General features: G+C 45.2%; 1 protein-coding gene across 7 annotated transcripts in view; it reads left to right on the top strand.

Annotated features, from left to right (window-relative positions):
• Nucleotides 1-24161, top strand: part of BEGAIN (brain enriched guanylate kinase associated) — a 287735-nt gene that overhangs the window by 167417 nt on the left and 96157 nt on the right. For all 7 annotated transcript variants that reach the window (XM_077323688.1, XM_077323690.1, XM_077323689.1 and 4 more), the window contains 2 exons: nt 11581-11742; nt 14955-15021. In XM_077323688.1, coding sequence (XP_077179803.1) covers nt 11581-11742; nt 14955-15021 — 229 coding nt within the window. The remainder of the gene's footprint in view (nt 1-11580; nt 11743-14954; nt 15022-24161) is intronic.

The raw sequence follows: 24161 nt of genomic DNA, 5'->3' as shown, positions 1-24161 counted from the left end.
GATCCACCTTCTGACTACATGTAGGAATATAGGAATTATGTCAGAATATGGGAGATGAAAAAGTGATTAGGAAAAGAATTTATCCCTAAGGAGTTGCTTAATGATAAATTCCTTCCCTAATCGCTTTTTCATCTCCCATATTCCGACATAATTTTACATGCTAAAATTCCCAGTAGAAATTAATATATCAGTGGAGGGTGAGAGAGAGAGAGAGAGAGAGAGAGAGAGAGAGAGAGGCAAAGGATTCTGGGAATCACATTAAGTGAGGCATGAAAGTACTTTACTGCCGCAATCCTAAACAGAGTTACACCCTCCTAAACCTATTGGCTTCACTGGGATTAGAGGGGTATAAATGTTTTAGGCTTTCACTGTAAATTTCTTATGGGTCTTCCTTTCTTGGAGGGGCTGAAGTCAGAATGGGAGATACTGCTGAAGCTGTCTGGTACTCCATATTGAACAGTATCAGTATTCTTCCACCTATGCATCAAGCGCTCTGGAGTTATGCTATATATATTTATATGCTTGTAAGGTCCCGCTGGTACATTAAATCCAAAAATCTCATTCCTGGATTTTATTTTATTGCTGCTTATTCTCTTCGTAGTGATGCGCATATGATATTTTCCTCTCTCCCTCTAGCTAAGGAAGGGTCCCAATTAGATATGCATGCTCAGTTCCCACTGGAGGCAATGGAAAATGTTCAGTCCAGAGGCAGAGAGTGGCCTAATTAATTATTTTTCCCCCCTAATATAAAACTGGGCAAGGCTCCAAGGATATTTGATCACAAGCTACAGCAAGGGAGGAGAACACGGAGATGTGGAGACATGATCTGTTCAAATCACTCCCCACCATGGCAAAGGGTGGATCGGGGCATTTCAGGTTATTGATGCTTGGGTAGAGCCTGGCAGAGTAAAGATAAAACAACTGTGGAGCTCATACCCACTAGGCAAAAATCCTTCTTTCTCATAGATTCCCACATTTTCTGAGTCCTAAACCGTAAAGGTAAAATATTGTTTGCAAATATCCAACCCAGACAGAGGCTGGATGCTTACGGGACATCTGCCAGATATCTAGGGAGAAGTTGTTACTAGGCTTGTCCAGTCTCTTTACCACAGATATTAGGGGTATGCCGTAGACTATGGCTTGGAAATATCTGGAGATTTGAGGGGAGGAACCTGAAGAGCATGGAGTTTGGGGATGGGAAGGGCTTCAATGGGAGTTAATGCCATAGAGCCTACCTTCCAAGGTGGTCATTTTTTCCAGATAATCTCAACGCTATTGCCTGGATATCAGTTGTAATAAAGAAGAGTTGGTTCTTATATGCCATTTTTCTCTACCCAAAGGAGTCTCAAAATGGCTTCCCATTGCCTTCCCTTTCCTCTCGCAACAACAGACACCCTGTGAGGGAGGTGAGACTGAGAGAGCCCTGATGTTACTGAAGAAGAAGAAGATGAGTTGGTTCTTATATGCCGCTTTTCTCTACCCGAAGGAGTCTCAAAGCGGCTTACATTTGCCTTCCCTTTCCTTTCCCCACAACAGACACCCTGTGACGTGGGTGAGGCTGAGAGAGCCCTGATATTCCTGCTTGGTCAGAACAGCTTTCTCAGTGCTGTGGCGAGCCCAAGGTCACCCAGCTGGTTGTACGTGGGGGAGCACAGAATCAAACCCGGCTCACCAGATAAGAAGCTGGCTCTCCTAAGCACCCCACCACTATACCAAGATCTCCAGTCAGCACCTGCCCTAAGAATGCCACCTGAAAAGGACATCGCTTCCCCCCCAGACTCCACCCACCCCAGGGACCACGCTCCAAATGTCCCATCATTTGTTGAGGCAGTGCTGGCAACTTGAGCTGTGACTCAGTGACACCAGCGGCCTCATCCTCTCCCTCGTGTTTTGATCTTAAAATCAGACACCTGGGCTTGCTAATTCACTATAAAAAAAACACTGCAAAAGATCCTAGTTACTGAATCCTTAGTGTGGTATCTGTTTTAGCCCTTTAGACACGGGAGACATGTGGTTTCCCCTTGCAGGCCAAATCATTCCTCAAAAGGCTATACTCCACTGAGGTCCCTCCCTGCCCCAAATCCCACCCACTCCTGGCTCCAGCTCCAAAGTCTCCAGGTATTTCCCTACCCTAGAATAGAACTTCCACCCCCAAAAAATCTTCAGCTGTTTCCCTAATCTAGAATAGAACTTCCACCCCAAAGTGTCCAGGTATTCCCTACTGTAGAACAGAACTTCCATCCCAAAGTCTCCAGGTATTTCCCTACTTTAGAAAAAGAACTTCCACTCCAAAGTCTCCAGGTATTTCCCTACCCTAGAACAGAACTTCCACCCCAAAGTCTCCAGGTATTTCCCTACCCTAGAACAGAACTTCCACCCCAAAGTCTCCAGGTATTTCCCTACCCTAGAACAGAACTTCCACCCCCAAATTCTCCAGGTATTTCCCTACCCTAGAAAAAGAACTTCCAGCCCTGAATTCTGAATTCTTCTTACCTCCTATAAGACAAAGCAGGTGTGGCTGTCTCTTTAAGCCAGAAGTGGTAAATCCTGGTCTCCATTTGCCCGATGATGCTGTGAGGAAAACAAGGTCAAAAAAAATGTGTGTGCTGACCTAATTGAGATAATAGTCCTGCTTCCCTTGCGTCTTGTCATAAGTTAATTTGCATAATGATAGCAAAGTTGATGATCAAGAGTCAACCAGGAAATTATGTATTGTCCCCCCCCCCTTTTTAATATCAGCCACACTTTACCGTCTCCCTTTTATAACTCAGCCTGTAGCCCCAAAAGGCCCATAGGCGAGTGGGAGATTAATAAGAGTGTCTGAAGAGATTAGGAAGTACAACCCAGGTATAAAAATATAACAGGAGCCCTGCAAGAGTCCACAGTGGGGGGAACATTACGTAAAGACTTTTCTCTACAGTAGGCCTGCCAGCCAGCGCTGGGTTGGGAAATACCCTGAGATTTTGGGGGTCAAACTGGGAGTGGGTGGGATTTGGGGCAGGGAGGGACCTCAGTGGAGTATAATGCTATGACATCCACCCTCCAAAGCAAGCATTTTCTCTAGGGGAATTAATCTCTGTTGCCTGGAGATGAGCAATAATTTCAGGGGACCCCCCAGGTCCCACCAGGGGACTGGCATCCCTGCATTGCAGCCCCCTGCCCAACTGGCGTTTATTTGTTGGTTTATTTGTTTTATTTGTAGGCTGCCGTCTCATGGCGGCTAACATCAAATTCCAGATATACGTATATAAAAACAACAAAGTATTATTTTGTTCCATTCAGAAACAGACTGTCTCCAACCACACAGGTCCCTTTGAACCATTTATTTGGGGCTGTTGAGGACACCCCGTGATGTCATAGAACTGTAGACTCTCAGAAATCCCGGCCATCTAGTCCAACCCCCTGCTCAGTGCAGGATCAGCTTAAAGCATCCATGCAAAGTATCTGTCCAGCCGCTTGAAGACTGCCAGCAAGGGTGAGCCCACTACCTCCTTAGGCAACCCTCTCTCCAAATCTCAGGCAAAGGCCTTTAATCACCTACAATCTGATCCTTTTAATTGGAGATGCCAGGGATTGAATCTGGAATCTTCTGCATGCCAAGCAAAGGCTCTACCACTGAGCCACACCTTCCCTAGGCATGCCCCCAGACAGTGATATCAGGGCTCTCTCAGCCTCACCTCCCTCACAGGGTGTCTGTTGTGGGGAGAGGAAAGGGAAGGCGACTGTAACCCACCTTGAGCCTCCTTAGGGGAGAGAAAAGCAACATATAAGAACCAACTCTTCTTCTTCTTCTTCTTTAAGAAGCTTGAGAGAGGAGGCCAAGAACAACCTGCCAGCTGTGACTGGAGTAGACCTAGGGGAAGTGGAGGTGAAATAGAATGATAGTCAACCCCCATTCCTTACCACCTGAGGCCACTTTGACCCAACTGGGCCTTGGTGCATGATGGCTATTGCCTGGAACCTGACACAATTGAGTGAACTGATCGCCGTCAACCACCCCCCCCCCCTTTTAAACTAGTGTGGTGGTTAGGAGTGCGGACTTCTAATCCAGCAAGCCAGGTTTGATTCCACACTCCCCCACATGCAGCCAGCTGACCGAGCAGTGATATCAGGGCTCCCTCAGCCTCACCTCCCTCACAGGGTGTCTGTTGTGGTGAGAGGAAAGGGAAGGCGACTACAAGCCACTTTGAAACTCCTTTGATTGGAGAAAAGCAGCATATAACAACCAACTCTTCTTATAATCTGGCAAACTGGGTTTGATTCCCACTCCTCCTCCACATGCAGCCAGCTGGGAGATCTTGGGCTCGCCAACCTGAGATGTAAATACAGATCTTAAATGATCAAAAGGTCTGATTCGGTATAAGGCAGCCTCATGGGATTGGTTTTATTTTATTTTTTTAATGTCAGCCACTTCTTTGCTGGTTCCTTCTTACAAATACATCTATGGGTTGACACGCATCATCAAGTTGCAGCTGACTGATGTCAACCTTATAAGGTTTTCAGGCCAAGAAATGTTCCAAGGTGGTTGGCCATGGCCTTGCCTCTGCTTAGCAACCCTGGGTTTCTCTGGATGTCTCCCCTCCAAATACTAACGAGGGCCTCCCCTACTTAGCTTCTGAGATCCCATGAGATCTGATTCTTCTAGGCCAGGGGTAGTCAAACTGCGGCCCTCCAGATGTCCATGGACAGCAGAACGCTGGCAGGGGCTCATGGGAATTGTAGCCCACTGACATCTGGAGGGCCACAGTTTGACTACCCCTTGACATCTGTGTAAATACATCTATAGCCCAAGTCTAGGCAGATAGATGGATTTTGGTTCAAATTGTCCTATGGAAGTATAGATCCAGCCCCCTTTCCCACTCAGCCATGCTCAATTCCCCTCCTTGGCACAGTCCCCAGCCCACATTCAGTCCCCATGGTAGCTTTTTTGATGCCCCCCCCCAAAAAAAACTGGCCAGATCCAACCCATCGAATGGACTTAATCCCCATGCTTTTTCAGTCCAAAAGCGGAGTATAAATATTCTGACGAATAGCTGGCAAAGTTTAAAACATGCACAAGGGTCTCTAATCAGGCCTCACCTATGAACTCATTGCACTTTCGGAAAATGGGACAAGAAGCCGGCTTCCAAATTGACATTTGCTCTCTATGCTCGGTTACCTTTTCTGCACATCTTTCAGTAGACTGTTAATTGGAGCACAACAATCAACACACACCGCAAATGTAACAGGATGTTTTTTTTAATGGTTGGCAAAACATTACATTATTTCCGGACTCTTGGATAGAGTCGCAGCAAATGGATGGCTTTCCAGTTCGCTTCTCCTTAATTGCTCTTGCGGTTTCAAAGAACTGGATTGTCACATTTACGCCTTTAAAGTTCCCACAGATTGAGCCTTTCTTTGCAACGTTTTAAATCAGGTTTACTCAGCCAGGGTTTCATGAAACTCTCGGGGCTTCTTGATGGCCTTGGAAGGGTTTCCTGACTGGTGGGAGTTAATCAATTTTTATATATTTTTTAAAAATTGTTAAGTATTTATTGGGTGATATGGTCATATATAGCCTCTTGTGGCGCAGAGTGGTAAGGCAGCAGACATGCAGTCTGAAAGCTCTGCCCATGAGGCCGGGAGTTCGATCCCAGCAACCGGCTCAAGGTTTGACTCAGCCTTCCATCCTTCCGAGGTCGGTAAAATGAGTACCTAGCTTGCTGGGGGGTAAACGTTAATGACTGGGGAAGGCACTGGCAAACCACCCCGTATTGAGTCTGCCAAGAAAATGCTAAAGGGCGCCACCCCAAGGGTCAGACATGACTCGGTGCTTGCACAGGGGATACCTTTACCTTTATGGTCATATATGGTCCTGTCAACCCACCCCCCTCCCCAAATGGCCAACGATGGGCCTGAAGGGCGTAGGGAGAGGAGAGGCCCCAGGTGGGCATGTCCACAGCTCTGCTTCTTAACCATAGTCTGCAGGATCAGTCCACTTCTGGGGTTTCTCGAAGCCTGAAGAATGTTTCGGGGGGTTCTCAATGGTTAAAAAAAGTCGAGAAAGGCTGCCTTAAATAAATAACTTCCAGAATATTCCCATTCACAGGCCAAGGTGTTGTGAATCCAACCCTGCAAGTCCTAAGCAAAATTAGGATTGATTTTGGTGAATTTAGGAGAGTCAAACTCTTGAGAAAAAGTATTCATATGGGTTGCTTTTATCATCTTCTTTATTAGTGTTTCCTGCCCTTCCTGATAGCTCAGGACGGGTTACAATAGAGGTCCTTAAGCCTGTTTAGAAAGATGTCAAAGGAAAATAGATGTAATTGTGCTCCCGCATTGATTATGATTATGATTATATGATTATGATTATATGATTATGATTATGATTATATGATTATGATTATGATTATTAATTCGATTTGTTACCTGCCATTCTCAACAAGCTGGCTCATGACAGGTTACATAATGACCCAGATACAATAAAACCCCGATTAAAACCCCATTAAAATAATCCCATACAATTTTACAAAAAAAATACAACATGGCAGTAAAAAAGATATAAGCCATCCCTATAACAGAATCATAGAATCATAGAATAGAATCATAGAATCATAGAGTTGGAAGGGGGCATACAGGCCATCTGGTCCATCCCCCTGCTCAACGCAGGATCAGCCCTAAGCATCCTAAAGCATCCAAGAAAAGTGTGTATCCAACCTTTGCTTGAAGACTGCCAGTGAGGGGGAGCTCACCACCTCCTTAGGCAGCCTATTCCACTGCTGAACTACTCTGACTGTGAAAAACTTTTTCCTGATATCTAGCCTATATCGTTGTACTTGAAGTTTAAACCCATTACTGCGTGTCCTCTCCTCTGCAGCCAGCAGAAACAGCATCCTGCCCTCCTCCAAGTGATAACCTTTCAAATACTTAAAGAGAGCTATCATGTCCCCTCTCAACCTCCTTTTCTCCAGGCTGAAGAATCACTACTAGCCGGGGCAACAAAGGAGTACAACAACTGGCCACACCAATGATAGTCCCGGCATAATGACATGTCTTCCCAAGGGGGCCCATCCAATCTTCCTCCAGCACTGGCCTCATCCGTAGACCAGGTGGAAGAGCTCTGTCTTGCAGGCCCTGTGGAACATGGAAAATTCTCCCAGGGTCTGCAGCTCTTCCAGGAGCTCATTCCAGCAGGTAGGGGCCAGGACCAAAAAGGCCCTGGCCCTAGTCGAGACCTGGCGAGCTTCTCTGGGACCGGGAACAAGTTCTTTAAATATTTTAGAATGCACTGTCCACTATTGGTTCCTTTTTAAATCACAAAGTACACCTAAGCAGTTTGTCCTCCATTCCCACCTTAGTTTGTGGTGTTCTAAAATATGTACACAATGTGGAATTTCAATAGTACAGGGAGAGATAAATGAGGTAAATTCTCCATTTTGCCAGTGAAATGGCAAGCTGGGTCTGTAGATGGATGGTGGTATGTACCACGTATCTGTGGTAGCATTATGTTTGCCCTTGGCTCATTTCAGTCTGGCTTCCAGACCGATCTGGGAACAGAGACTGTTTTCGTGGGTCTGATGGCTGATTTTGACAGATCAGTAAGTGTGGCATAGTGGTTAAGAGTGCTAGCCTCTAATCTAGAGAACTGGGTTGGATTCCCTACTCCTTTACATGCAGCCAGCTGGGTGACCTTGGGCCTATCACAGTTCTGTCAGAGCTCTCTCAGCCTGACCTACATCATAGGGTGTCTGTTGTGGAAAGAGGAAAGGTAGGCGATTGTAGGCTGTTTTGAGACCTACAAAGTGTGGTACAAACAGCTCTCCTTCTCTCTGTGTTGGCCCTAACAGCCTCCTTAGACACAGTTGTTTATTTGATACTGTTTGGGAGTTTGAGATCAAATATAGGGGGATGAATTGGCTACATGAGATTCTCTGGGGAGCGTCACAGGGCTCTGTGCTCTCTCCAGTGCTGTTCAACACATCCTAAATGGTGCACCTAGAGAGCCTATTATGCACGGCTGCTGAAACGGCGGCATGGAGAACGCGGAGGAGGAAGAAGCGAAGCAAAGCGCTTACGCACGGGACAGAACACAATGGCGGCAAAACCCAGAGTATCCAATTATGCACGCGAATACTCCGGAGCCGCTTCTGGTTGCACCCTGATCCCGGGAAGTTCCACTTTCTTATGCATCTCGCTAACACGGCTTTTTCAGCGGCATACGTTGACTCTGCACCCGGTTGCCGCCTGCAGCGTGCATAATTGGTGATTTTAGCTGCCGCCATTCCACCCCGAATGCGGACCTTCCATTCCGTGCATAATGGGCCGAGGTGCTTACATACATGCTGAATAAGGAACTTTGAATCCACTTTCAATGAACTTTAGTGATTATTTACAGATGGATTTTTCTGGGTTTTTATTCATTCATTCACTTGATTAATTAATTGACCAATTATATTTATATACTGCCCTCCCTTGCAGCATTGAGATGTTTACACTGAAACTTTCATAATACAGGTGATTTTACACATTAAAATCCAGTTACAAAGTGCAGCGTAAGTGGATCGAAACTGAAATGTCATCAGTATGTAAATGATACCTGAGCTGGTGCCTAACTGCTGTGATCAGTTGGCCAAGAGAGAATAAATTGAATAAATTGCTTTGGAGGAGGTTTTACTCCCCACCTTAGATGGGGAGTAAACCATAAGAAACCATAAGGAGCTCTGGCATCCTGCTAGACCTAGCTATGTTATTGGAGAAACAAATGCCTACAGTAGCCACAGGTACATTTTATCAACCCTGCTTGACCCATAAGCTTTCCCTCCTATTTGGAAACTGTTAATCTGGCCATGAAGAGCCATAAAACAGTAACCTCAGGCCCTGACTGTGCTTTGTGGGCTGCCCTTGGAGACATTTGGAAGCTTAGTTTTCAGCAACAAACAAGAAGTTGCATGTCCAATTCCAAAAGAATCACATTCATGCTTACACATGTTTCATCAAAAAAACAACAACACTTTTTGATATCAAGGGCCTTCTTCAGTTGTAACAACCATATTACACACATGTAAACTCTAACTATTCCAACATTAAAAGTGGGGCTTCACTTTTGTGTGACTACCATTCTTTACAGACATTCTACACAAAAATATTTCTCGAGAAAAGTCAGTATGTTTTGAAATTCTTATGTATGTGTGTGTGGTTTTTTTTTTTTACCATTTCGGGACTCATCTACTACCTGCAAGGCCTTAAAAATATATTTCTTGTTGGAATAGTTATAGTATATGTGTGTGTCATATAATAGTGACCATGGAAGTAGGCCCTCAGGGTCTTTTGGAGAAACACAGCCTTTCTCAGCCTTTTTACAATTGAGAAACCCCTGAAATATTCATCAGGGTTCAAGAAACCCTGGAAGTGATGTCAGCAGGTCACACCTCCCTGCCACACCCCCAGAAGTCACATGTCATCAGAGGTGACATCACCCAGACACTCCCGCCAAATGTGACATCACCAGACCACTCCCACAGCACAGGAAAGGACAGCACAGAAATATTTTCAGATGATTTGTGAACAGAACCATCACTCTAGGCGGGCTACTAATTTACTCTTCTTCACCAAAGGGAGGCTTCAGAAACAGGGCTGGGGCAGGCCCACTCCATGCCTCCAACCCCAAATATCAGAAACAGGGCTGGGGCAGGCCTATGCCGCTCCATCGATGTCAGAAACAGGACTGGGGTGGGCCTGTGCCATTCCATTTCCCTCCCCCCCCCAGCAGTTCATTTAAAATGAGAGTACTTACCTCTCTAGTCGCTACTATATGTGATGAGCCTTCTCCAGCAAGGATTTGTATGGCTGAGACCCCCCCTTCCCCCCTCCAGGCCCATCATTGGTCATGGGGGGGGGGCAGATTGACATGACCATATATGGGCATACCACCCAATCATTTATATTGAGAAACCCGGTAGTTACATGTATAACCATAACCATTATGCCAATAAAGGTACTCTGGCTCTGACATGTATAACCATTAATGTGATTTTTAAAAAATTGGGCATGCAACATCTTGGTTGCTCTCAACTTGGATTTAAGTTTTTAATGATATTCTTTTATGTAGTTTTTTTTCATCCTAATTCTATGCACTAGGTAATAAAAAGTTGCATTTTATTCTGTTTCTGTTGTTGTTGTTTGCTCAACCTTCAGGTTCGTGGCTTGATTTTCAGGTTGAAGTTTTGCCCCCTTCTGGTTTTCCTTTGTCATTTGGAAGGTGCCATTGGTGCAAAATGCGGCAGCCCATCTGTTACGAAGCCAGGTGCCCTTTTTTTCTGCCTGGGCTGCCTGTTAGTTTCCATGTCCAATTCAAGGTGTTGAAACCCTTCAGGACCTCAGCCCACATATCTGAAGAGCAGGGTTTCCATCACTGCCCTGCTAAATGCTAAGGAGATTTTTGAGGTGGTACCTGGGGTGGTACCTGGGGTGGGCAGAGTTTGGAGAGGATGTGATATCAGATGTTCTACATAACTTTAGCTTGTTTCTGTGTTATTTATCAAAATTCCTAGAGTAAAATTCCTAGAGTATCACTATATGCAAGCATTTTTTGTCCTGCTCTGAGAAACTGGGCCTAGGTCCTGATAATTTCATCATTTCAACCCCTGCAACGGGGCGTTTCATTGCTTCCTGTCCTGAGGCTGCTCTGACATGGAATACCCTCCTTGTGGAAATAAGACGATCTGTGTCGCTCTTGCTATTTTGAATGCTTGCAGAGTGGACCTCTTTAGAAGAGTTTTTCACTCTTCAAGATGATTGCTTTGTGGGTGTCTCGAAAGTCACCAACCTCTTGATCACTGATTGTTTAAATTCAGGTGTTTTTTTTTTTATAATTATATTATCTTCTGCTGATTTTATTGCTATCGCCTGCCTTGAGTCTCAACGCGTTCTGCAACGTTTGAATCCTTCTGCCCAGCCCAAGGCGTGAAGTGATGTCTGACAGAGGCTAGGGCAGGGGTAGTCAAACTGGCCCTCCAGATGTCCATGGACTACAATTCCCAGGAGCCCTTGCCAGCATTCGCTGGCGAATGCTGGCAAGGGCTCCTGGGAATTGTAGTCCATGGACATCTGGAGGGCCGCAGTTTGACCACCCCTGGGCTAGGGGAATTCTTCAGACCTCACTGATCTGAGTGGTAAAATTCAAGGCCCTTGTTTTTCTTTACAGGAAACAGAGTGGTCACTTGGGTGGAAAATGTTTACCTTCTGTCATCTGCCTGTAATAAACTTTGCCTAAGGGCCAGGGTTATGTTTAAGTGAGGTGAAACAGAGGGCTTCAGGCATCAGTTTGCTGCCGTTTGCCTGCCTTCAACCTCTGTGTGTCGTTTTCTTTTGGGGAAAAAAAAACAAAACAGCTGGCTGCAGTCTGAAGTCTTTTCCTGCATGCGACTTTGTTTGTGATTTTGAGTTTTTTAAACTCCAGATTTTAAAGCTGCCAAAACTGATGCTGTGCGGGATGCAGTCTTGTTTCCCAGATTTTTTTTTTCCACTGGTGTTTATTTCTAGAACAAGTAGCTTGAGAACCTTTGCGGAAATATTGACCAGCTGCCTCATTCTTCCCTCCAGCACGCTGCAAGAACAGAAGGGGGAACTGCGCAAGCGACTCTCCTACACAACTCATAAACTGGAAATGCTTGAAACAGAATTTGATTCGACACGCCAGTATCTCGAAGTCGAACTGAGACGCGCTCAGGAAGAACTTGAAAAAGTGACGGAAAAGTTGAGACGGTCAGTTCCTTATTTGTTGATATTGCATGTAATCTTAGGTAAATGTCGGGGGGAATGACAAAGGTCGACATCTGCTACTCACTCTTTAAGGTGGCTAGTCAGAAAATGCTGACATTGAATGGTTAATTTTGACGCTAACCTTCTGCAAGTAACCAGATTTCATCCTTTCTTCCCCCCCCCCCATCATTTATGAATGAAAAATAAACCCACAGATTTAAACATGGCCTGGTTGTAAATGTCAAAAAAGAAGTCCTGTGAGTCACTCATTTTTTATTTGTACTGGTACACTTCAAGAACGACAAGTGCCTTCAATGAATTCATAATTTCTCCCACCCTTTTTGCAGTTTTGCAGTAAACTTACTGAGACAGGTTAGGAGACAGGCTCTGCGGGCAAATGATCTTTGCATCCGGCAGCCTGTAACTACAGAGGCTATCTTCAAGCTACCATGAGCTACTTTTGATGTTTCTGCAATCTTACATAGTCAGTAATGAACCCCAGCATTTAAAAAAGGCAGGGGCCCCAGTAAGTCTCCTCTTCTGGTTACTGTGCTTGGGATCCAGGAGGAGGTTCTTGCTGATTCCCACCTGAACACTGCTTAACCCAAAGTTACAGAAGATCCCCTTGACCTCCCGGAGTAACACTGGCCTGCAGAGACTCAAATCTGTTCCAGGATTCTCCAACTTTTTCAGCCTGTGGACACTTTTGGATTCCTGACACAGGGTGGTGGAACCAGCCACAAAATGTCTGCTGCAGGAAGTGGAACCAGATATAAAATGGCTGCTGCAGGAGGCAGAGTGACCAAGGAAGCCCAAGTACAAGAGGAAACAAAAACTAGTTCTAAAAATACATTGAGAAAACAGAGTGAGAGGGAATAGGACTAACATTAGTGGCAACTACCAGAACTCCAGCGGCCAATCAGAAGCATTACTGAACAAGAGTCTTGTGTAGCTCCAACCATTTTCTATAAACACCTGAAAAGGTGTTGGCTGGCACCACCATGGGGATCCTGATCTGTTCCCTCAGTTGGATAGGGGTTTTGGATCCACCATGTCTTTCTGCTATCGACAAAAAGATTCGGTTCCACTCTCAAAAGATGGGCAAGAACTCAGTTTTGAGCAAAGTGCAACCACCACCTGTCCCACTGAACGCTTCCTCAGACCTCCTTGGCAAAGAGGAACACACTGTTGGGGATATGCAGTAGTAATACAGCCGAGTTGCACAGTCATCGAAGTATGGGATTGAGTGCAATAAACAAACTCCCGAAAGGTAAATGGCAAAATATAATAAAGCTTATATTTGTTGAGTTAGCTTCGACTGACATCCTTGTTGCAGTCAAAAGGACAAAACAGAAGCCTAATCTAAAGAATACTGTTCCCTGTCACAAATAGCCAGCTATTCTGGCAAGACGTTTGTGCACGTAAGAGGACATGGCTGATGTAGACACATCTTGCCTGTAGATACATCTTGCTCCTTGAAGAGCCATCTGGAGAGAGACAAAGAGAAAGGGCACAGGAAGAGAGGAAGACTCAGAGAGAAGCTCCCAGGCTGAGACTAAGCGAGGTATCCCATTCATTAAGGAGGTACCACTTGCACATCTAGAGAAATGTAGTGCCCCTTCCCTCATGTCAAGGCATGGTAAGTCACCCTTCTCCAACAGTGACTTTTATAATGGAGCTCTTTAGGGGGCACTGTACACACTTTGTAACCCCTCATTTCCTTCTAAGCGGCCATTTTTGCCATGTTGCCAGGAAGTAAACTTCCCAGCGTTATGTCCTGGGAACAGATTACAAGAATCACCATTTTTTTCCAGTTCAAAGCTGGGCTGAGGCTTTGATCTGTTGTTTCTGATGTTCAAAATGGATTTCTTTTGAATAATTTATTTGGGAGACACTGGAATGGTTTTGCTCCCAGAGTCACCATCATGAATTTACAGCGACATGAATTAAGAAAGTCATATCCAGGGCAAAGGAAACGATTTTGAGGTGCTGAAAAAATGCTCCCACAAACACCTTCCCTTTTTCCATGGATTATGGGAACAGTTTCCCTTCCTGTGCTCTTGCTTCTGCAATATTCCCGCCTCCAGGGGTCCTCCTTCGCCAAGGGATTCCAGCCAATGAGACCCATGATGACAGTGATGATGTCATGATTCCATGTTCCTGATCAGACATAACTATTTGATGATGTCACACAGCCAGTTCAGAGCGAGAGCAGGAAGCATTGTCTCATTATGAAACAAAGTTGCTGTTGGGGATCTGTGCCTGCAATCATTTCTGCTTCACAGCTCCCTCCCTGTCCCGAAGGTAGTATTCTCATGTACAAAAACATCCATGAAACGATGTGTCTTGTCAAAGTTAAATGATGTAAAAATGTGTTCCTACAAAATAAATTCAATTTGGATTTCCCACAGTGCGTTTCCACTCTTCCTTGACCCATTTTGATCCATTTCACACATTCCACAGTTCAGCAAACTGGTTTTTTGCTACTGAGCATGTTCTCAACATCACATCCCCACTGATCCCAGTTTTCAGCTAAGAACTTGGCTTTTCTCAAGCATCGGTCATATTCGTACTTTGCATTTTTAGGGCAGGCTTTCTCAACTTTTTTACTGCTGAGAACCCCCTGAAACATTCTTCAAGCTTCAAGAAACCACAGAAGTGATGCAATCGTGTAGAATATGGTTGGGAAGCAAAGCTGTGGACATGGCCACCTGAGGCCCCTCCCCTTCCCATCCCCTCCAGACCCATCAATGGCCATTTGGGGAGGGCATACATAGTCATATCACCCAATAAATAATTCACGATTTTTTGAAATATTTAAAAAATGAATTAACTCCCATCCATTATGAAAACCCTTCCAGGACCGTCAAGAAACCCCAAGGTTTCACGAAATCGTGATTGAGAAAGCCTGTTTTAGGGTTACACTTGGTGGGAAAAAATCTATGTGCACCTGAGACATTTTCCATATGAGGATATCCATGAGCCTTAAGCAGAAATTGAGACTTCTAAGGATTGAGTTCTTAAAGTCTTCAAATCTTACATTCACAAATTAAAAAAACAGCTTTACTAAGTGGCAGAATTGATGATCAAATAGTCATTAATTAAAGTCAGTGGGAAACTAAGCTACAGTCGCTCATGGGGAAAAATTGTGTCTAAAAATACAGTTCAGAATGTGCAAAAGATATGTTAATTACACGATTTCATCTTTATTTCAGGATACAAAACAATTACCTAGCCTTACAAAGAATTAATCAAGATCTCGAAGACAAACTGTACAGGATGGTGAGTACAGGGAGGGTTACGTTTTCATTGTGTGCATTTTGGTGGTTCTTTGGTCATATACAGTGTGGAGGTATACCTGACATTGAGGGATTCAAGTGGGTAGCCATGTTGGTCTGAAGGAGCACGACAAAACAAAATCAGAGTCCAGTGTCACCTTTAAGACCATCAAAGATTTATTCAAGGCGTGAGCTTTCGTGTGCAAGCACTCTTCCTCAGACCATTGATGGGTTTAACCTGTCGAGTGACTTTATAATGCTAATCATGGATTTGTGCAATTTGACACATAGAAAACTTGCAAATTTGTAACAATAACACCACCTTCTTTTACTCATTGAGTGTTTCCACCATTCCAAGTGCTTTGCAATTATGCAGATGGGGAAACTCAGGATGAGGGTAGCTTGCTTGAAGCTACTTAGGAAATTCATGGCTGAGGTGAGATTTGAACTAGCCACCTTGTGGTTTGCTATCTTAGCCAGGAGGTAGAGCAGCGCCCCATTTCAAGGTGTTCTGTTTACATCATATTTTAATTGTCATTGCAAAATGAATGTCCGGCTGGGGGGTGTCATTCTTTTCCATGATTAAACTACAAAGTGGATGAGAATGGGGGGGGGGGGGCAGTTAGTGGAGAGTTTAGTGGAGAGAATGTGTGGTGAAGGAAGGGAGGTACATCTTGGGCCAGAATGCTGACTTCTTCTCATCAGATAGAGGACAAAACTTCAGGTGAAGAAAGGGTTGTCTGAGCATCTTGCACTATCTCAAAACAAAACAAAAAAGGAGTTAAGACACCTCTTTGACGTACAGGAAGAGATCCAGGAGTCTGACTCAACCTGCTGATCGTAGCATATAGCCTTGTGTTGTGAATTGGACTTGGACCCTGAACCCCCACCCTAGTCCTGTGGCAGTACATGAAGCAACAGAAGCCCCACAAAGCAAAGAACCATCCCATTCCCATCAGAGTGCTTGCTGCTGTAACTGGGTGTGGCACCTTTAAGGACTTGGAGCCTGCTTCTGGAAGGGGTGGGGCTTGTAGCTCCACCCATTTGCAAGAGGGCTTTAAGGCCCTAGTTCGATTTCATGCTTTGCTGGAACAGCGTTTAAGACGGGGAACTATCAGCTGCAGCCGTGATTAAATGGCTCAACCTCAAGTAGGACAAAACAGGAATGGGAAAAAAATGTCTACAGTATGCTGAAATGGTTCTCCAGGACCCTGGGAGGCCTGCAGGATTAAGGTTGAGGAAGTGTACTCATGCTTCAAATACTTTTTAGGTTCAGAAGAGAATGGGAGGGTACAATGTGGGCCTGTATTGTTCTTTTAACCGTTGTTATAGAGGTTTTGTAAGGGTATGATTTTATGGGGGTTTTGTTGTATGTTAGGAACGTTGAAATATTGGGAAATTTTATGGGATGTTTTTATACGATGTGAACCGCCGCGAGCCAGCTTGCTGGGAGCGGCAATATATAAATGTAATAAATAAATAAATGTAATAAATAAATAAATAAATAAATCTGTGGCTCAAGCCTAACATGGTTTTAGATTACTAGTGTAGCATGGGATATCTTCTTTGAGGCTAGGGGTACATGTTGCCAAGGTGCCATGGATTTTGAAATTCTGGAAATTGTTGTATTTGGGAAATGCGACATGTGTGGATGTCTGTATATGTTAGACTCAGTATGTAAGGACACGTGTCCTGGGCTGTACAGGAATGCCAATATTAAAACAGATATTTCAAGAGTTCTTTGGTTGAGGGTTGATGCTGGGCATCTTATTAAATGACTGTTGTCTGGTTTGCCGAGTACAATGAAACCATTTCTTGGCCTGCCATGAAACAAGTAAGGCTCTATCTAATACCGGAGGACATCATGGTATTAAGTTGTACACTGTACACATTGCAGAGGTTTTCTTGATCACTCTCGTTGTCAGCCCGGGCCCCGCTTGGTCATTGTCAGGAGTGCTACAAGGAATTATAAAACTTTTCTCCTAGATACCCATGTGTATGTAATGCAGGAGCGGTTCCATCTAGTAGAGTCCTAAGGTCCATTCTCCTTCAGTATGACCGAAGTTATCCAGGTGGTTAGGTCACACCTCTGCTCGCTCAGGTAGGTAGGGGCAGTTCAGATGCAAATTCTTTGCATGCTGCCTAGCCGGTGACCAGAGCCTGACCTTCCAGTTAGGATTATCCCGGTTGGTTGGGTCAGTGATCTTGAGCCCTACCGTCATGATGTCTATCTTGAACCTCAGACTAAGCAAAGAACCTTCAATATTTTAAGTGAAACTTCCCTGGAAGTATTTGGAGGATGGGGGTTGTCTAGAGTAGGGGTAGTCAACCTGTGGTCCTCCAGATGTCCATGGACTACAATTCCCACAAGCCCTTCCCAGCGTTTACTGGCAGGGGCTCATGGGAATTGTAGTCCATGGACATCTGGAGGACCACAGGTTGACTACCCCTGCTCTAGAGGGTTCCCCACATTTCAGAAAAAAGGCAACTTCTTTTTCCTCAGCTGTATTCTGACAAATTGGCCCAATCTGAATGTCACTGAGAGATTCACAACTATCATCACCAAAAGCTAGAAAAATGAGACTGTCAGGCAGAGCTTATTGTAAACTTTGCTTGTATTTTTAAATTATTTGCAGCTCTTCTATAGAGTCTATATTTAGGTCATCTCGATTTAACTTTCTCAGGGCACACTGGCAGGATAGGGGTGGACTATTCTTAGGAAAGAAATAGTAAGCAATGCTTTAAATCACTTCAACTTCTTTAAAGTCTTCTTCAAAAGCATCCATCACACAAGCAAAATGTGTAAGGCTTGTCATCTTGCCACTAAAAACATCTGGCCAGCTTTCCACTCCCCAGGTGTGGAACTGTGAGTAAAAGATGATTTACACATACACATTCAGCTCCCTTATCAAGCCATTGTTCTAGTATCCTCGGATTGCCAGAAGGAAGGCCCATGGCTCAGTGGCAGAACATCTGCTTGGCATACAGAAGTTCCCAAATTCAATCCCTGGCATCCTCAGTGAAAAGGGACAGATAGTAAGTAATGTGAAAGATCTCAGCTTGTGTTGCTGGAGAGCTGCTGACTGAGCAAAAGGAGAAAAAAAACTATGCCAAGGCTACTAACAATATTAACACAATTAATACAAGATAAAGAAAAGTAAAAAGTCTCTTCTTATTATGTTGGTTTATTGTAGCATCCAACCAGAATGGGTTACAGATATCTCCCATTTTCAAATGGAATTTTCCTCAGTGGTTGTTCCTCTCACTTGTGAGAAAATTGGTACTTCAATACCTCTATCCAATCTCAAAATGTTAAGAGTATATCCCGCCCTTTGGCTTGGTGGATTATGCATTTACCATTTTTCACCAACATCAATCCGCTGATCCTTTTAAATTGCCCCCTTTTTAAATGGTCCCATTCATGCATGTGCGCTGATACTACGTTTCCCCCCCCCCTTCATTTTGCATATCACAGTAGACCATAAATAATTATGTATTTGAAACATTTAGGACGGAAAATCCCCAAATGAGAGGGGTAGTTCCACTGTTGCGCTGGACACTCATTGGTTGGTTATGGGTAGCAGCAATGTCACCTGACTGCCATTCCGACACATGCAGGGCCTAATGGGAATTGCAGTTGTACAATAAATTCCTGCAGGGTGTACAGCTTTTGAATGCAAACCTGTATCTCTGGAAACAATGCTACCTTTCCTCCTCTGAGATATACTGTTCCTCTTACAGAGTGGATTAAAATGCTGGGGTACTGCTGTAATAGCAGTGGTAGGAGGGGCAGCACCAAACAAGGGGCATTTTGACCTCCCATTGGTGGGAGGTCAGTTAGAGCAGTTCCTCAGTGGAATAGGCTTCCTTGGGGGGGTGTTTCTCCTTCTTTTGAAATTTTTAAGCAGAGGCTAGGTAACCCTCTGACAGAACTGCTCATTCTGTGGATTTAGACAGATTGTAGATGGGTGGGCAGAAGGGATTGTGTCCATGCTTGGCTCTTGTGGTCCTTTCTTGCATGCCCAGGAAAATGCTGATCACCACTTTGAGGTCAGAAGGCAAATTTCCTCCAGACCAGACTGACCAGGGGCTCTGTTTTTTTTTGGGGGGGGCATAATTTGATCATGGTATTGGGGAGACTGTGGGTGGGCAGGTAGTTGTGAATTTCCTGGATCCTGCAGGGGGTTGGACTAGATGACCCTGAAGGCTCCTTCCAACTCTATGATTCTGTGACGAGGGACTGAAAACAGAATGGGGCTGTCTGTTCACTCATTGGTATACAATAGCACAAGAGAGGAGATGAAAAACACGGCAATGTTTATGCATGCAAAAGAAGTCATCCTTGGAAACATCATAAAGGAAAAGGCGTAGCAAATCAAGTTTAGAATACCGCAAGGAAACAGTGCAGAAAAGGCACAGTCATTGCACAAAGGAGGGAACACCATGCAGAATTGAAAATATAATAGTGAGGCTTCTGTGGGGGAAATGGTGCCATGTGCAGAAACCAGAAAAATATGTGGGCTTTTTTCAGAGTTTTTGTGAGTTTTCCCCAGTGCATAATCCCCCCTTGACTGGCTCCCATTAAAATGCAGTACAGATGGCGTGGCAGTGAGTGGGGAAGGGAAGGTGGACTGGTGGACCGGTGGGCAGGGGAGAAGAGGAGCAGAAGGGATGGTAGTAATACCTCCCTCACCGTGCCTTCGTTGTGGAGTTTTTTTGTGTGTGCTTTACCTTCCATGGCAACGGATATGCATAGCAGCAAGTATGAATTGCCATGCATAAGCTTCAATTAAAAAATTTTTTTTTGCTAGACCCACAAACCTCTGATTGGTTGCCTCCATGGATTGACAGGCCAAGGAGACATGAGTAAAAGAGCGCATTGCTCTCCCTGCTGCCTTTCCCCCCACTAGTGAAGAGGCAAAAAGGCAAGATGGGGAGGCAGAGTGTGGAGGGGAGAAATAGTGCAATTTATTATCCCGCGATTACAGTTAGGATCACACAATTTGGTCCTGTGTGCATAAAAGGTAATAGGATTGGAAGGGACCATACAGGCCATCTAGTCCAACCACCTGCTCAATGCAAGATCAGCCTAGAGCATCTATGTTCAAGGTATATTCTTGTACCTGCCCATTATCTTGCTTGACCCATTGAGGTTAGATGTCTACAATTACAGTGAAACATTAACATTCCTTTTGTTAACATGGGAATACACCAGCCTTTCTCATCCTTTTTATCATTGAAACACCCCTGAAACATTCTTCAGGCTTCAAGAAACCTCAGAAGTGGCATGATCGTGCAGAATATGATTGGGAAGCATAGCTGAGTACACGCCTACCCCTTCCCACCCCATCCGGGCACATCACTGGCTATTTTGAGAGGAGGAAAAACGGGTCAACATTCCAACATATGGTCATATCACCCAATAAATGTTTAACACATTTAAAATATATATTAAAATAATTAATTCTAATAACTCCCACCCATTTGAAAAACCCTTCCAGAAACCCCAGGGTTTCACAAAACCCTAGTTGAGAAAGCCTGGGATAGAGCCACAGTGATCTCCAGCGGCCACCATGGCTGGGGCTCCCCCTCGGTGTGGCACTACACAGCTGCTGCTGGCAGGGCCCTCCAGCGGGCGGCGGGAAGTCAGGGGCGCTGGCAAGAAAGCAAGTGGACCAGAGGCTCAGGCGGTGGCAAAATCCCTTGGCAAAAGACTAGCCCCCCCCCCCCCGGGCCTCAGTAAAATTGTCAAGCGTTGACCAGTCCCCAGTGATAAAAAGGTTGGGGACCACCGTATTATCTGATATGTGCAAAGACAGACAAATACCATGGCTGGACCAGAGGTGGAGTCCTATGCTACTTTGAGTCATTTCTCAGTGCAAAACCAATGTGTACCTACACAGCCTGTCTTTTGACAGTAATGTTCAAGTGTTTTATCGATAGCCGTCAGGGAAATCCACAGACTGTGACTGATCTCATGTTTGGTGATTTTAACTCAAGCGTCCTTGGTCTGTCCCATTTATTAGCCATCTCTACACAGAGGAGTGATTAAATGAGGAACAGCAGTAGCTGAAATATTGCAGAGAGTGCATAATTTAAAAGACTGGGATATGGCAAATGAGTTCCATGCACACTAAATTGTCTCTGCCGCGGCACACGCGTCCTTTAAAACTTCTGTTCTCACAAGGACCCTTTCAAAAATGTTGATTTTGTGTGCATGGAAGTTTATGAGGAAGGGGAAGCATCCCACAGCAGAGGTGATCTACCATGCTCTGCGCAGCATAGGTTCATAGGTTCTGTGCCACCATTATTTAGCATTTTGGGTTTGTTTGCTTTTTTTTAATACATGAAATCATTGTAGGTTTTCATGATGATGTAGGTTTTCATGAGCTACACAGTAACAAATAGTGAAATGCCACTTGCGTTGCCAGGTGGGCCCTTTATGCACGGCGCCAGATCTCCTATCTCCTAATGGACGGTCACCCGAACTCCCCCGCGGAACCATTTGCCAAATGTTTGGAAGCGGTGACAGAATGGTTCGAGCAGAGTCGCCTGAAACTCAACCCCTCCAAGACGGAGGTCCTGTGGCTGGGGGGAAGGGGGCAGGAACAGGCAGCGCGTTTGCCCACCCTAGCAGGGGTGCAACTTACCATCGTGCCCCAAGCTAGGAATTTGGGTGTGACCACTGATGCCTCCCTGACTATGGAGGCTCAGGTCAAGAGAGTAGCGGGCCAGGCATTTTTCTACCTTCGCCAGGCCCGACTACTAGCGTCCCACCTGTCCCCTGACCACTTGGCCACAGTGATCCATGCGACAGTCACCTCCAGAATCAATTTCTGTAACTCGCTCTACGCAGGCCTACCCTTGTCCCAGATCCGGAAACTACAGCTGGTACAAAATGCAGCTGCCAGGGTCCTCACTGGAACATCTTGAAGGGCCCACATCCAGCCGGTGCTGAGGCAGCTGCATTGGCTGCCAATTGCTGCCCGGATCCGGTTCAAGGTTTTGGTTTTAACCTTCAAGGCCATACGCGGGTTGGGACCCACATACCGGAGGGACCGCCTACCACTCTATGCCCCCCGCAGGGCCTTACGCTCTGCGGGTGAGAACCTGTTGGTCTTCCCCGGCCCGAAGGAAGCGCGCCTAGCCTCGACCAGGGCCAGGGCTGTTTCAGTCCTGGCCCCTACCTGGTGGAACGAGCTCCCGGGTGATCTGCGGGCCCTGCGGGATTTGTCAGCTTTCCGCAGGGCCTGTAAAACGGAGCTCTTCCACCAGGTCTATGGTTGAGGCTGGGGTCAGCGAATCAGGGACATCGCTCCCCCCCTAGGAGTTGGAGTGTACGCTACTCCCCTATCCTTTCCTCTTCACCTCTTCGATAATTGGGGGAGGGATGGGATTTTTAGCCGTCATGTTAGTAGTTTGATGTTTTAATGTGAATTTTAATGGGATTAGTTGTTGTGACCCGCCTCGAGCCTGTCGGGAGAGGCGGGAAATAAATCTAATAATAATAATAATAATAATAATAATAATAATAATAATAATAATAATAATAATAATAATAATAATAATAATAATTCCATGTGCTGGCACCATGCTGTTGCGGTGGGGCACAATGCCCCGCCATTTCCCGTGAACACACGGGAGTGGGGCATGCTGGGTTGTCTCCCTTCCAACTATTGATTCCGCTTAGCTTCTGAGATCTAACATGGTTGGGCCATAGTGTTTTGCCTTCCCTCCCCTGTGCAAAAACATTACTTTTTAAATTAACTGAAAGAAGAAAAAATGAGGACTGAGTATGTTTCAGGAGGTGCGGGTTGTTCAGGGTAGTGGAGAGCAAGTTATAAAAGGAAATGAGGGTAATTGAAAACTTGACCTAGTCGACCATCTGAGAACTAATCAAGATAGAGGAGAAGATTTGGGATTTTTTTTGGTTTGTGGGGGGGGCGGTGGAATTCCAACTCATCTATCCCTGTGCTGCTCCCCTCTCTGATTTCTCATGGATGTTACTTTGTTACCCCTAATTGTAATGTCATAGAATCATAGAATCATAGAGTTGGAAGGGGCCATACAGGCCATCTAGTCCAACCCCCTGCTCAACACAGGATCAGCCCAGAGCATCCTAAAGCATCCAAGAAAAGTGTGTATCCAACCTTTGCTTGACGACTGCCAGTGAGGGGGAACTCAACACCTCCTTAGGCAGCCTATTCCACTGCTGAACTACTCTGACTGTGAAGTATTTTCCTGATATCTAGCCTATATCGTTGTACTTGTAGTTTAAACCCGTTACTGCGTGTCCTTTCCACTGCTTCTTCAGGAAGAAAAGATCTGTGTGCTTTGCAGAAGCAAGCATCTTTCTTGGATGCTTTAGGATGCTATGGGCTGATCCTGCATTGAGCAGGGGGTTGGACTAGATGGCCTGTATGGCCCCTTCCAACTCTATGATTCCATTAGGTTCAGCTCTCTCCACCTGCTGATATGTGAGCTGTACTCCAGCTTGCAGCCTAGCCATAGAGGTTTGCAGTGTACTGCTTTTGTGACTACTCTTTAAGCTTTTGTACTCTACTTCAGTAAGGAGACTGAAGCAGATTAATATGATACATATTTCTAAATCATCTTTCCAGTAAAGATTACTCTCTTTTAAACCTCAAAGCACTGTGAGGCTGGATCTGTACCTCATCCACAAAGGTAACTAATAGCTGCATACTTTCACAATGCTCTTTTACTCTGCAGCTCTAATTTCTGGAGGGACTCAAGATCAAGCCAAGTCCAAAAGTCCCAACAGCCACCCACAGAAAATACAGGAATTTCCCCATATACTGATATAACAGAAATATTGTACATTTTAAAAGGTGGATATCATAGAATCATAGAATCATAGAGTTGGAAGGGGCCACACAGGCCATCTAGTCCAACCTCCTGCTCAATGCAGGATCAGCCCTAAGCATCCTAAAGCATCCAATAGAAGTGTGTATCCAACCTTTGTTTGAAGACTGCCAGTGAGGGGGAGCTCACCACCTCCTTAGGCAGCCTATTCCACTGCTGAACTACTCTGACTGTGAAAAATCATTCACCACCCTACCCACAAAACTGATCCGATGAGCACTGAGTACGTTGCAAGAGCAAGGAAACATTGAGGCCAAATAC

Source organism: Paroedura picta, chromosome 2, assembly GCF_049243985.1.
Source record: "Paroedura picta isolate Pp20150507F chromosome 2, Ppicta_v3.0, whole genome shotgun sequence".
Lineage (NCBI taxonomy): Eukaryota > Metazoa > Chordata > Lepidosauria > Squamata > Gekkonidae > Paroedura > Paroedura picta.
The sequence above is the reverse complement of the archived record's forward strand: the minus strand, read 5'-3'. Positions and strand labels throughout refer to the sequence as shown.